This window comes from Aythya marila (assembly GCF_965140915.1).
Source record: "Aythya marila genome assembly, chromosome: 16".
In the NCBI taxonomy this organism is placed as follows: Eukaryota; Metazoa; Chordata; class Aves; order Anseriformes; family Anatidae; genus Aythya; species Aythya marila.
In genome coordinates this window covers 5,810,517-5,824,746 of record NC_139057.1, presented here as the reverse complement: position 1 = coordinate 5,824,746, position 14,230 = coordinate 5,810,517, and the positions used below count along the sequence as shown (strand labels likewise).

Genomic DNA, 14,230 nt, shown 5'->3' with positions numbered 1-14,230 from the left:
AGAGGGAAAAGGGAACCCAACCCTCGAGAGCTCTGTATCCCAGCTCTGGGATAAAGCACCATCTTGAGAGCGAACATGTTAGCTTCAATCACTCATCTAAGTTGCTCAGTTGGTAAAATAGAGCGAGCTGGTTTCTGCTCATTTCAAAGAGGACTTAGAGAAAAAAAAGGCTTCCTGATTAACAGCTGCTGTTTTGTAAATGGACTGGAAGGCACCAAACGGTGACAGATCCGGCATTACAGCATCTTCAGAAGTACTCTGTACTTCCCACCAGGGCATGGGAACGTGCCAGGCTGGAAGCTGCATCACCTGTGGGGTCCCAACAGCAGGTGGGGGCCGTCCCCCAACCCAACTACCCCACAGCTACTGTACAGCTGCTTCTGACACCCAGGGATTTTGAGTGATTTTGGTCCAAACCATACCCGTTTGGGTATTCAGCCCAGCAGAGTCTAGGGTGAGTCTCTGAGCCCTGCCAATGCAGCCAGGCACCAGCATGGCTTTAAACAAAAGCCAATTTCTTCTTTAATTTAAAAAATTAAAGCATTCCAACCTAATCCTGCTCTTTCCAGCCTGGTGCCCCCCCGCCCCCCCCCCCCCCCCCCCCCCCCCCCGTGCTGGCTTTCCAGCAGCAAGGACAGCAGGAGGTTCACAAAACACACCGTGACTGGGAGGTAAGTGGCACAGCCCAGGGCCAGAGGGTAGGATTTGGGGTTCTCGCTCCTGACCTGCAATCACGCTGCTTGCAGCCATCCCCACAGACATTTGGCGAAGTGGCCCTCAGCTGGGCTCTGCGCTGCCACCAGCTCCTCCTGCTGCCAGCTCCCCACACCAAGGCCAACTCTCCTCCACGTGGCCACCCAAAGCAGCTGGAGGAGCCTCCTGTCGAACCACAGGGATCCCTACAGGCCTCTCATTCTCAGGAGGGAACCCGAGGTCTGCCAAGGGCAGGTGAATCTCCAGGAAATCCTTCCAAAACACAAAAAGAAAACCCCCTGCAAACAGTTGAATTTTCAATCATTTTAATGTGATCACTGCATTTGACCACAGTCTCAGAAAGAAAAAAAAAGTCACACAAATTTTCTGTGCTTAGGATTTGAGTCAATCTACACAGTTCTTGTTGATTGACGATTATTCAAGTTAAGACCTTCTGACCATCAGTGGTGTTCTTGTCTGAAAGGCAGGATCGCAAGTGTTGCAAATATTGGTGCAAAACAGGAATGCTTCTTCTGGAATTAAAGCTGCGACACCTGATCTACTCAAAAGAAAACAGAATTGTACACGCACGCACACACACACGGATCTAGCATGCAAATACACCAGGAACCAGCTACAGCTTCACGGGAAAAAAAAAGGAAAAAAAAAAAAAGAAAAAACACGTTGTGTCAATACATACGTTGGCCTGTAATTCAGAAGGCTACTTAACAAGGAAGGGGGCAAAATACACAAATATCAAAACCCGAGAATATTCATTTTCCAATATTTGAGAAGAAAAGAGGAAGAGCTTTTTAAATTACATCATGTTGGCAAACTCTGATCTGTAGGTAACAAAGCAAAAGGTGAAGGCAAATTTTCCAAAGTATTGTAAAATTTATTGTATAAGTATTGCAGCTTTTAGAATGACATATAATTGCCACTATTGGTTACTGTTACACAATAAGCGTTTACAACAGATTTTTGTAAATTGGCATCAGAGTACATATTCATACTAAAACAGCAAAATATAGATAAGTACTGCATTGCATGTGCTGTCAATAGTTTACATAAGTTTAAACTTGAACAGAACTCAGGATACAGGACTGCCTATAACAAACTCCAAAGCCAAAGCAATGCAACTGGAAGTTTAAGAAAATATTAATACAATGAAATGTGTCTATAAGGCAGGCAAATTAGGACTCGTAATGTTGTCCTTCATGAGCTTCTATAGTACAGCAAAAATTTGAAGCGCAGTTTCTGGAAAACTTTTTTTTTTTTTTTTTTTTTTGTAGCTTTGTGTTGTACATAGAAAATCTCTGAGCTATACAGAGACAGAAGAGATTAAAAATTCATTCTGTTCTTGCCTAGCACTGCTAATGCTACACATCTGGATTCAGTCCTTTTTCAATCCTTAGTAAAAATTTTGGGCTTTTATTTATTTACTTTTAATATAGCAGTTAGTGCAATTTTGTAGTTTTATACACATAAAAAGGGTGAATTCTCCAGAAAGCAATTGGATTTCCTTATACCCCCACTTAAGATAGAATGAATTTTGTGACACGTATGGAAACAATGCACTAGATTAGTAAAGCTGATCTCCAAACCACTGAACTCAAGGGTTGTGAAAGGGGACTGAATTTTTACCAGTGTCAGAACCAAACGAAACCCATTCTTCCTTGCCATCCTTACTGAAAAAGCCATGTTCACATTCCAGGTCATTAAGTTTCGGTGGCACGTTCAGGGTGTTGTTTGCCATACTGTATGCTAAGAACATCTGCAAGATTAACAACCCCTTTTAAAGCTAACATGACTCTCAAAACTTCGAGCAAAAAGGCAGGCTAGGACAAGAGGTTGCTAAGCGTTAGCAATGTCTTGTTTCTTCTGCTTTTGTCTAAAGTCAGTCATTCTTAAAGGCTCTGAACCTCTCTCTGCTGACGGCTGCGGATGCGGGAGACCCCTCAGAGCGGGCAGGAGCCAAGCTCCTGGCACGGGTCTCTCTGCATCTGCACCAAGGCTGAAAGGGACCAAGGAGAGACATCAGCAACGGCGTGCACGGCCGATTCCCTGCCTTGGTGGTGGTACGGGACAGGGGTATTGGGAAGAAATGGACCCCGAGGCAAAAAGTAACATTAAATAGTAATAATAATAATAATAATAATAACAACAACAATAATAATAACAATAATAATAATAAAAAAGGCTAGACCATTATTTCTAAACACCCATTCAGAACTTGGAGTTGATCTGGGCCCCAGATCTGTTTTCTGCAATGGAAACACAGAGTTTTCGGGGTGGCAAAGCAGCAGGATGCAAAAAAAAAAAAAAAAAAAAAAAAAAAAAGAAGCCAGGCAAAAGGCAAAAATGCAGCTGCACGTCCCAAGTCCCACCGAGGGTCTGGGGCTCCCCTCCCACCGCTGCCCGCAGCTCTTGGGAGCCCCCAGCCCTGGTGGCAGCTCGGTTTTTGTGCAGGACATGGGCTGGAAGGCAGCGTTCGCAGTGGGAGTTTGGTGCTGATGAGCCATCCCATTTAACGCTCGTTAAATTCCACGTACAAGGGGAAGAGCAAATAAACTGGACCCAGCAACTCAACAAAGGGATTGAGGAACTGCAATACTTGGGGTGAGGTTTGTGAAATGAGACTTGACACTGGGAGGTGATGGGGGGTGGGGTGGGGTGGAAAGAGAGAGAACCAGTTGAAATTTCAAGGACTTCAAAGCACCGAAGCTGCACTGCACGCCTAGCCCCTCTCGCACACCCCTGGGTGTCTCCATGAGCTCCAGCCCCTCGCTGCCTCCTCTGGGGGCTCCGTGCCCAGAGCACTGCCATGCCACAAGACAACTCGGCTACTTAACAACCTCCGGTCCCGATGACACCTCCTTCCTCACTACTCAGTTTCAGATGTGTGATGCATATTCCACCCAAAACCTGCTGAGGTAACCATTATTTATTATTTTTTTTGTAGCAAACAAACTAGTTTAGGTCACAGAGCAACCCCCCCCACCCCCCCCCCAACAAAACCCAACAACACTATTCACGCGTTTTGGCTCAAGAGGGCAGTAGATATTATATTTCAGTTTGTCTTTTGGTTGGTATCTCATTTACAATATCCACCACAGTTTCCTACCCGGGCAGGTAGGCGATGTGCATAAATGTATTCAAGTTACCTTACAAAGAGTCCAAGAACCCAAGTGGCAGAGGGAGCACCGCGCGCGGCTCGGCACATGGAGCTGGCTCAGCCGGGAGGGGAGCGGTGCCGGCAGCAGCAGTCCCCGCTGCAACGAGGAATTGGAAAAGTGAACGCAAGGTCCGAAGGAGCAAGAGACCAGACGCTGGTTACTTGTGACGCTAATGATGATTTTTGTTTTTCCCCTCTTGAAAAAAGGGAGGGTTACTGTTTCGTTAATAAGGCACTAAATAGACATGTTACATAAAGGAAAGATACGTCTTTAAAAACTCGTATAAATTCATCAGTTTTGTACCTTTCATGACAAACTAGTTATTCTCCTTTGCAGGACTTTTTTTTTTTTTGTGGCTTTTTTTTTTTTTTTTTTTTTTTTTAGGTTTTTAAGGTCATTAAAATTTAGGTTGCACGACTGTAAAGCTATGAAGATTTTGAGAGCTGTGAAAAAGTGGTTTGAAGTATTGAGAAGGTACATGACTATTTCTAGGCAAAAAATAAAAAAAAAGCAAAAAACAATGATCAAACTTCAAGTTCAGCTATTCTTCGTCTTCTTTAAAATATATATAAATATTGTTCAAATGGTCAGAACTTCAAAACTGTTCTCATGCTTTTTTTTTTTTTTTTTGTTCAAGTAATAGAAAAGTTGCTTAAAAACAATAGTTATTGCCTTTATATCTTTCATTTATGTCACTCTACTAGATAGCATCCTGCAGAAAACGAGATCGCACCTCCTCGCCAAACCTTGGCTCCCCGCACTTGCCCTGCCCGCCCTTCCCGGTGCCGGCCGCGGCTTCTCCCTTCGGGTTCCTCACTCGCTCGCTCTGTCACGTACAAATTCACCATGAGGGCAAAAACACCTACCCGACATCTACGCGGTACAAAAAAAAAATATGTAAACAATAGCATAGTTAAGACAAAACGCTTCTGAAACGGAGATAAATTAAAAGACGCACGACATCCGGAGGGGAGGACGCTGGCGGGCGAGGGACGGTGCCGTTTTGAATGAAGAAATCTTCAGAAGAGGTAAAGGGTTTTTGCTTCTAAAGCATTAAGCGTTTTTTTTAGCCTTTAGTTAATACATCACAGGAGCAGATTCGTTTCCATCTACCATACTTTACGCCTCTTTAGCTAGGATAATAAAGCAAAAAACAGCAATGACCAGAGGCAGCCCAGGGAGCTGCAGGTTTGAGGCCCGACTGCGCACTTCCATTCCACATACGGGTTTGGGATTTTCACATAAATCGAAAACGACTTCCCCGAACAACACAGTTTTCAGCTCGGCCTTTCAGTGAGATATCGAAACCCCCTCCGAAAGGCGGCCGGTGGGCACGGTACCATTTACTCCCATCGACTTCCACATGACTTATCTCCAAGCAGGGCCCTTCAGGTTAACATCGAAAGAAATAAACCAAAAAACGCTTTGTTCCTTCAGACACAGAAGTTTATTCTCATCCCCACCACCCCCCTCCAAAAAGTTAGAGGTTGTCCAAAAAAAAAAAAAAAAAAAAAAAAAAAATCAAGTAATTTTTGTCTGCTTCTGCCATTACTGGCTCTCAGAAGCAGGGATTTTTATTTTATTTTTTTACCTTTGCACTCCCCAAACCCTCTTGGCTGACATGCGGACGCGCACCGACTCCTCCTGCTTTGTAGGAACGTAGGGAACTTTGTAGGGAACGCAGGGAACTTTGTAGGGAACGCCGGCCCCCCGTGGGGCCGCTGGAAATGAAGGCGTTGTGTGTGATGCAGTCTGGCTCGCTGCGCTCCTCGCGGGGCTGCCGTTTCCTCCTTAGCGTTTTTTCCACCCCCTTCCAGCTACTTTGTTCTTCACTTTGACAAATATCCCTTAACGGTTGCATGGTAGACATGATAGAGGCTTTGACCAACACAAGCACTGACATATTTATATTAAAAAATAGTGCAAAATTTCAACATTTATATAAATAACTCTAAACCCCTGCTTTTGATTTTTTTTTTGTTTTTTTGTTTTTTTTTTTGTCCTTTTTTTTTTACAACGTAATACACGCTTTTTGAGTTGGCACTCAAAAAATTGCCATTTTTCTTCTAGTTCAGAAAACAACTTTTTTTTTTGAATAGGCCTCTTCTAATACAAAAATACTCCTGCTCCTTACACATACACTTTCTCTTATTTTTAATATATATTTATATATTTATATTGCAGATCTTTAAACAAAATGTTTTTTGTGCAAATATTTTGTCTTTAAAGTTAAGTGAAATAATCAAACAAAAAAAAAAAGCATTCACACACAGCTCAACTAGAAACAAAAAAAAGGACTACAGTTGATTTTTTTTTCCTTTTTAAACGTCTAGACACAGCTCAATAAAGAAATGTTTTTGCAAGCTTTGTAGGCTTGTGCATTCAGACCAGACATAACAAGTAAATATTTATACATGGAGAGATGGGGAAGGGCTTTTTTTTTTCTTTGCTCATCTTCCTCAACTCTCAATCTCTCTCCTTTTTCTTTTAATGAGAAGTGCAGAGTGTTTCATTTAACTTTCTTTTTTTTTCCTTTTTGCCTTTTTCTTTTTTTTTCATTTCCTTTTTTTTTTCTTTTTTAATTTTTTTTTTAAAAGGGGTGCCCTTTTTGTTTCTCTTTCTCTTTGTTCCACGCGGTTGTGCTCTCAAGGCCATTGATTTGTGAATGATGGAGTCTGCTGCCCTCCAAGAGCGAGGGCATCCCGCTGTTGTTCTGCTGGTGCTGGTAAAACGTCGACCCGGGGTAGTGCCCGATCACCTCGCTGTAGGTCGGCGGCGGTCCCTCCATCCTGCCATTGCTCCCATAGCAGGTCGCGCTGATGCCAGAGTTACTGCTGGGGGGGCACGGCCCCCCGTACACGGAGTTATCTATCAAGTCACTGTCGAAGATGGTTCTGTTGGGGGGCGCACGCACCGACTCCCTGTTGAGCTCCATTTGCTGCTCGGGGTCGCGCAGCTGCAGCGTGCAGGGTCCCTGGTACGGGGGGGGCTCCTCGCCGTCCGACAGCGAGATGGTGGGGGGCAGGTCGATCTCGTGCTGCAGGTAGGGGTAGGTGGGCTGGAACCTGTTGAAGCGGTCCCTCTGCAGGAACGACGGCACCGCCAGACGGTCGCTGGGCCTCGGGGTGTAGATTTGCTGCTGGAGGGAAGAGAGAGAGAGAAAGGGCGGCAGGACCGTGAGGCTCGGCCCCGCGGCACGGGGACAGGCGGTGTTGGTGGCATGTGGCACCCACAGGGCCCTCACCTCTGCTATCCCGTTCCCCGACACCGTGCTTTCCGACGGCCACAGGCTGCCCTCCTGCATGGGAAAGGAGAAGAGAGGCGAGGGTCAGGCTCAGCAACACGCAGCCCCGACCTGCTCCAAAGCGTTCAACCCGCTCCGGTACGAGTGGAAATACCACTGGAAATACCCCTTGTGATCAGGATTCCCCTCCGTTTTCAGCCCCATTTGTGTTTAGTCAAGCACTCGCAGAATGAATGATGGGAATGGCAGCAGCACCCCCCGCTCCCCCGGCTGGAGGCTTCCCCCTCCCACCCGCGCCCACCCACCAGGTTCCTCTCCCCGCTTCCAACACGCCGCAGCGGCGTTTCGCAGTGCGGGATCCGGGAGCCAGGGGTGGTGATTCACAGCGTACCCGAGAACGCTCCATGAACTAATGGCAAGATTAAAAAAAAAAACACAACAAAACTCACACCCACATTCGGATGCAAGCAATCAAGGAAGTCGTGGGAAAATAAAGAGAATAAGTGAATACTCAAATGTTAAGCTCAATTTTGATTTGGCTACAAAAAAAAAAACAATACATCTACAGCAACAGGATGCTTCTACGGTGTTTTTTCCCCCAAAGGATTCCAGGTTCTTGCTTAAAAAGACCGAGGAGCTGCGGTCTAGAGGCTTCCCTACACTGCAGGCATCAACCCTGATTCTGCAATCTGAACCCTGGCGCCAACAACCCGAGGCATGAAAATCCCACAAGCCAATTTCCCCCAAACCATGGGACTGGTTTACAATTCGTAATCAAAACAAACAAACAAACAAGCCTCCTTCCATTGGCTGCTGATACTGCGAACACACAGTTCACCTTCTACGCTTTTGCCGTAAGACCTAAAATATTTAAATATTGCTAATATTCATATACAGCAACATCGCTCCGGGAGACAAAGCTGCAGGAAAACAAGCCAGGAGGCTCCTAATTACAACCCGCAGTCGCTGGCACTTCCCATCCCTTGCAGGTGAATCTCCAGTTCTGGCACCGGCAGACACGTTCACCACCAGGGGAAAGAAAACGCCAGGCACCTTTTCTTTTCCCCTTTTTCCTTTAAGGATAAAGCATCCCTTCCAAAGGCCACTCTTGGACCCAGCCTGTGCAGCAGGGCTGCCAACCACAGACTCTCCATCTACAAAAATACCTTTCTTACCAGGGCACAGGGGGGCTCCCCCAAACCAAGCAGCTTCAGGCTGCCCAGCCACAAACCCCCGGCCTCCAGCACTGCTATGGAGCCCCTCTGAGTAAAGGCTCGTGTCTCATTTTATGAAATCAACATCAGGATTAGAACTGCCAGAAAGCAGTAGCTAGGGGTGGGCAAATCTCACAGGCAGCAAACAGGAATATTTTCATCCTTCCTGTTCTGGCCATGTCCCCAGCTTCACAGCTCTCCTCGCATACCTTCTGCTTCCAGAATATTTAGGACGTGAGTTCATCAGCAATGGCCCTGTCCAGAAAGCTGTGATTTCACAAAATGGAAGTTAGGTCTTGATGAGCAATATGGCTTTAAAAGCCTCTGCCAGTATTCCAGGACTCGCTTCAGAATCTAAAATTACTTTTTAATTTCTTTTTAGAGATCAATCTCCGACTTTTATAGAACCACTTGTTTGAGTAATGTCAGAGAATTCCCATCACAAAGCTGAGTGGTGCAGATTAAGTTTCCGAGCCTTCAGGAGGACGTATTTTCCATTTTTTCTTAGGGAGGGTCTCATTACTCCGAGAGTGCAGGGTCAGAACCATTCTTACTGGGGGGAGAAAAAAGAAAAAAGTATTTTTGCATTCCTTGAAGATTCTCAGTTCTTGAAAAATAGAGGTGCCCGTTACAAGGAGACGGTTTCGGTACAACTGATAGAGCTGTGACTGAGAAGCAGGTGCAGCAATGCAAAAATTCCACGCTACCAGGAACCACATTAAAGAAAAAAACCCACACCTTTGGGGAAATGAATTTCTCCTTCAGTTGTAATTTTTGAGCTAGGAGAAGAAAGGACAACGAGTGCAGCTCTGGCAGCACTCTGACCATGGGATGAACTACTTTAATATTTTAGAAGATGAAAAGCGTGTTTGGAGCTCCAGTGCCTGTCTGGTCACGACAGCCAAATGAAGTTTGGGATTTAGAAAGCCCAACATCAGTTCAGTGCAAGTTTAATGGATTGCACAAACGGGTATCTCGCTCGGCGCAGACGCTGCCTGCCGTCCTCGAAGGCTCATTTAGGCTGGAGTGGTTTTCTACAAGAAGACACGCTGTGCTGAATCCCAAACGAGCCACCTTGAAGATCTTTACTGCAGCTGATCCCACTGCAAGGAGCTCCCTGCTTCATGCCCAGGGGCTTCTCTGTCCCTCCAGGAGGGCTCTGGGGCCACGAGGGAAGCTCGGCTGCCACTTCATGACGCTGGCAAAGATGGGCAGGAGAAGAGGGACAGTTATAAAGGGTGCAACCCCCAAAACCAGTATGCTCGTGTTCCTCTCCTTAGCTCTGAGAAAGGTTTAGAAGACACCACGTCCTCACAGAGGTCTGGCAGCTGTGCAGAGGTAAATCTCTGCAGAAAAGCCATTTAATTGCTCACGCATCTGAAGGCTGAATAAATAACGGAGCTGTTTCGGTGCAGGGATTGGGCCAAAAAACGCCAGGATGTTTTGGCCTAGTTGGAGGAAAAAAAGGAGGATTTTTTTCCTGAACAGTCAAGACATTTTGTTTCAACCTGGAATTTTTGTTCCATTTCCACATGACTTTCTCTTCTTTCCACTTTAGCCTTCTTCTTTTTTCTTCATTTTCAAGAAAATAAAAACAGGCAACTTGAAAAAGCCTCGTCCTGGAATTTATTTGAAAATTGTAAATGAAGCATTTTGGTATTTTTCAAGTAAAACTTTCTGGAAGCAATAAAAGAATAATAATAATAATAATAAAAAAGTGTAAATGGGAAAACAGTCTGCTACTCTTGAGAACTCCTGTGCCCACACTGTGCTGCTCCAGGCAGGGGGTTTGTGCTGCAGGGCTTCAGGAGGCAGCATGAGGCACTCGCTGCCTTTGGACACACGCTCTGCAGCTGACAAAATGAAGGGTGGTTTGATTGAGCTCAGGGTCTTCACAGCTCTCCATCAGACTGGGCGTTCTCCTCGCTTTGGCACAGAGCACCCGGTGAGGGTCCTCCGTGCCCTGTGGGACAAAATGAGAGCACCCGTGGAGCAGGGGCAGCCGGCACCTGCTGGCTGGGCAGCCCTCAGTGGTGCACATATTAAAGCTGATGTTAGATCTCTCTGCTTTATAAAAGGGAATCAAAGGAAGCTCAGAGCATTTGATCATTCTCCCGGATCCGATACAAGGGAGCGCAGCTCCGCGGAGGCCAGCACAAGGCAGCAGCGCCCGCCCTGCGAGGCTGGAAATGAGAGCACGAAGCAGTGACCTTGAGGCAGCCCTACCGTTTAAAGAGCTCTAAGATCCTTCAGGGTGAACGATAAAGAAACACATCAGTACAAGATATCCCTGCACGGGAAGACAGAGCCATGCAGGCAGCAGTGAATTGTACATGCTCACCCTCCAAGAAAATTTTCTGTCTTTTCCCTGTAGGTTCTTGTCGCTGAGCTGCTGCATCCGATGAAACCTCCAGCTCTGCGTAAGCCAGCAGCTGCCGCGAGGCTGGAGGGGCTCCCCCTTGAATGCACGTTGGAGGTGCAATTAACACATTTCTCCTCAGGCTTCTGTGAACCACAGAGCCCAAGTTAAGCGGGGAATCTCCCGAGCATCCCCTTGGAGAGGTTTTCTCCTCGCGTGGCTGACGGGCGTTTTCTGACACCTCCATTGCAGCAGTGACAGCACGACTTCACTTGTGACGAAAACTGGAGAAGGTCTTTCAGGATTCCCCATCCTCTTGGAGGCAGGAAGAGATTAATTCGCTCGTTTAGGACTCTCCAATCGGAGCTGCCAGCAGACTCAATACTTTGGGGTTGTAAATGTCAAGGCACATGCACCCAACAGCTGATGGTAAGTGGTGGTTTCAGGAACAGGACACACCAAGAACAGCCTCACGTGGTTACTTTGCTAATGGAGAGTCCACATTGCAAAGCTCAGGACAAAAGTGGAGGCTACAGCTGACTGTATATCACAAAAAGCACCCCAAAAAGCCAAAGGCATCCCTACACGGGCCCCACATAACCGGGAAGACGATGCCAGGACCCAACCTGGAGGGCGTCTTCACACAGTGCTGAGTGGCACATGGGCAAACGCAACTGAGATGAATGCCTTTGGCTCTCACATTTCCCCAGTTTCACATCACTTGGCAAACAAGACAGTAAGACATGGATGAGAAGAGCAGTGTGTGACTTACTGATGACAGATTCTCATCTCTCCGCCTCCCTTGGCTGTGCCGACTGATGAAGGATCGCGCAGAGAGTTTGTAGTGGTTCAGCAGACAGGTTATCACAACCACCATCACCATCATCACCACCACGATTATGATTATCTGTACAAACTCCAACTCCGCTGCAAGAGAGAGAGAGACATATTGTGAGCCACCTGAAAAAGCAGCACTTAATTGAGTGCAAGAAGCAGGAATTTGGCCAAGCAGTCGGTGACACAGTGCAGCTGCATCCTTCCCCCACAGCACTCCCAGACACACATACGTGGGCTCTGCATGCTTCGAGCCCAGCTACTTCATAAAAAAACACACGTTAATTCATGTCTTTGGTGCCACACAACGGTCTCTAGGAGGGATCTTTAGATGTGCCCCACAAGGCATGGTTTTTCCAAACTGCAATCCAGACAAGACTTCCCAAACCCCTCGCTGCTGCTCCCCTGTCTGCAGTTTGCTAGGTGCAGGTGGCAGAGGTTCGGTGCCGAACCTGGTGGACCACAAGCCACGTGTAATCGGTCATAACGAACTAATTCAGCAGAAACTCAGCTGAAGTCTCGCTGTTCTCCTCCCATCACCACCACTCCTCCCTCCAGGACGCACAGGACTCAAGTCCTCCTTGGCACACACGGGCATCAGGCACATATCCCCACCACCCTGGGGGCCTGCAGGTGCCAGCAGCCCCCTCCCCAGCACCAATCCATCACCAGCAGACCTCGTGGTTTTCCAAAAGAACCCAACAGGACCGCCGGGTGCTGACTGTGCTCCCATTCCCCCTCGTTCTGCAGCCAGCGCATACAAGAGCTGCGGCATCGTGAGCGGCATGAACTGGCACACAGGAGAACTGCCAAAAATCCTTCCAACAAACAAGAACGCACAAACAAACTGGCCGGTTAACTTCAGCGTAAAGGAAAAATAATAATAATAATAAAAAAAAAAAAGAGGCAAAAGCAAATAAACACTCCTAAAATTTAAGAAAATAATTCCTCACACCTCACTGAGGCTGAATAAAACCGAGTGCCCCAGACTGACACAGCACTAGGGTCATTATTTCTATGCACCCAGAGAGCAGCTGCTGCCCCCCTGAGTCCCCTCGCGCCTGCAGAGCCCAGCGCTCCCTGCGCCCTCTGCAAAGGAAGGGCCAGGCCAGGGAAAACCAAATTCAACTGCTCTGGGCATTCAAAGTCTGTTTCTCGGTAGGAACAGCTACAAAACCCACTTTTGGGAACTGTGCCTTAAGCTGTCAGGGATGCTGCCCCCTGGGTTTTATTTATAAATACATTCGCAGGAAGACTGGCGGTGCCCCCAAGGGCAGCACCGCACTGCTCCCACTGCCAGGGGTGGCTTCTGCTGAGTCAGGCAGATTTTTTTCTGTTTAATGGAAAGTTTTCTCCTGGCAGGTGGCATTTAAGTGCCAGTAAAAGCAAATAAATGTCAAGAAAACAGCCCAGGTGGTAAGTGCTGCCAGTTACCTTGGAGTCCATCCTGCTACACAGCAGCTATTTCTGCCGCCGGGCAGGCGCACTTCCCACCATCCCAAAAGGTCCCCGAATGTTTAACCCGCTCCAGCCACCACCTTCCCAAAGCAGAGTGGTGCCCTGAAAGCAAGAACCGCATCTGGCACCTGCAGCTCAGGACCCCTGAGAGCCCAAAAAGGGATGGGACTGAGGCTGGGGCTGTGCATGCGGCCGCCCAGGTGCTCCTGGAGCAGGGGGCAGTGCCACCACGTGTCCCCAGCCCGGGGATGGTGACAAGGCTCATGAAAGGAGGGAGGGAGGGCTTGTCCTGTTCCACAGTCACATTTATGGCCATCCACTGACAGAAGGAACAGGCCTCTGGAGCATCTGCAGAGCATCTCTGCAAGCTGAAGCCCCAGGTCCAGCCCCTTGATTCCAATTTTTTTGTTGTTGCTGATTTGTTTGTGCAAGGCAGGTTTCTGCACTTGCACTGCCTCCCTGGGTAATGGCCTCAGGCTGTGTGCAAAGGACCATTAAAGAAAAGGAAAAAAAAAAAAAAAAAGACAAAAAACAACAACCAAAGAATTTCGGAGGATGAGTCAATTTAGCCTTAACTGCAACATGTGCTTTGGCCACAGCAAGAAGGCGCAAGGAAAAATAAACGAGGCCAGTGATGGAAAGCTTCCTTTCTTGTTAAAAAAAAAAAGAAAAAAAAAAGTTACATTTCTGAAGAAAAACAAGAGGACGGCAGTTATAAATTAAAGTGCCTTTCCTAGAATGAGAGGCACGTTCAGTGAACCAAATCCTGCCATTCAGTCAGGGCAGTTCGGCGACACAGGTGAAGTTTTGGCCCTCAGGAAGAGCCAGGGGTCTCAGTGGCAGGGACTTAGAGGTGGTGGGGAGAAGGAAAATGTATGGAATAAATATATTATTTACAAGGGACCTAAGCCAAGTCTCCGGCACACATGCAGACATGGGATGAGCAGAGAATGAAGCACGGGGTGGGATGGAGGCACCCCCATTAACTGGGGCACTGCATGACAGCTGCTGGGAGCAGTGGGCACTGGAGCCATGGGAAGGTTCCTGGTGGGCAGGGGTTGTCCCCCTGCCCGTCTGCTCCTGTAATCCCTTCGAGGTGCCCATCTGGAGAGGTCGGGACCCCAAGATCCCAGAGCCAGCACTGCAGGGCCAGGCTGGGTGATGCACCACGTGCCGAGCTCTGAATCGGGGCATTTCAGCGCGAATCCAGTCTGTTACTGCGGCCATGCTGGCTTTATAAATAGACGGCTGA

General features: G+C 47.5%; 1 protein-coding gene across 4 annotated transcripts in view; it reads right to left on the bottom strand.

Annotated features, from left to right (window-relative positions):
- Positions 1-900: 900 nt before the first annotated feature.
- Positions 901-14,230, bottom strand: part of PMEPA1 (prostate transmembrane protein, androgen induced 1) — a 43,395-nt gene continuing 30,065 nt past the window's right edge. For 3 of the 4 annotated variants that reach the window (XM_082773548.1, XM_082773550.1, XM_082773551.1), the window contains exons 2-4: positions 11,459-11,613; positions 7,114-7,167; positions 901-7,008 (exon numbers count right to left, since the gene is read on the bottom strand). In XM_082773548.1, the coding sequence (XP_082629674.1) occupies positions 6,460-7,008; positions 7,114-7,167; positions 11,459-11,613 (758 nt within the window). In that variant the 3' untranslated portion in view covers positions 901-6,459. The remainder of the gene's footprint in view (positions 7,009-7,113; positions 7,168-11,458; positions 11,614-14,230) is intronic. The other variant, XM_082773549.1, reaches the window with a different exon arrangement.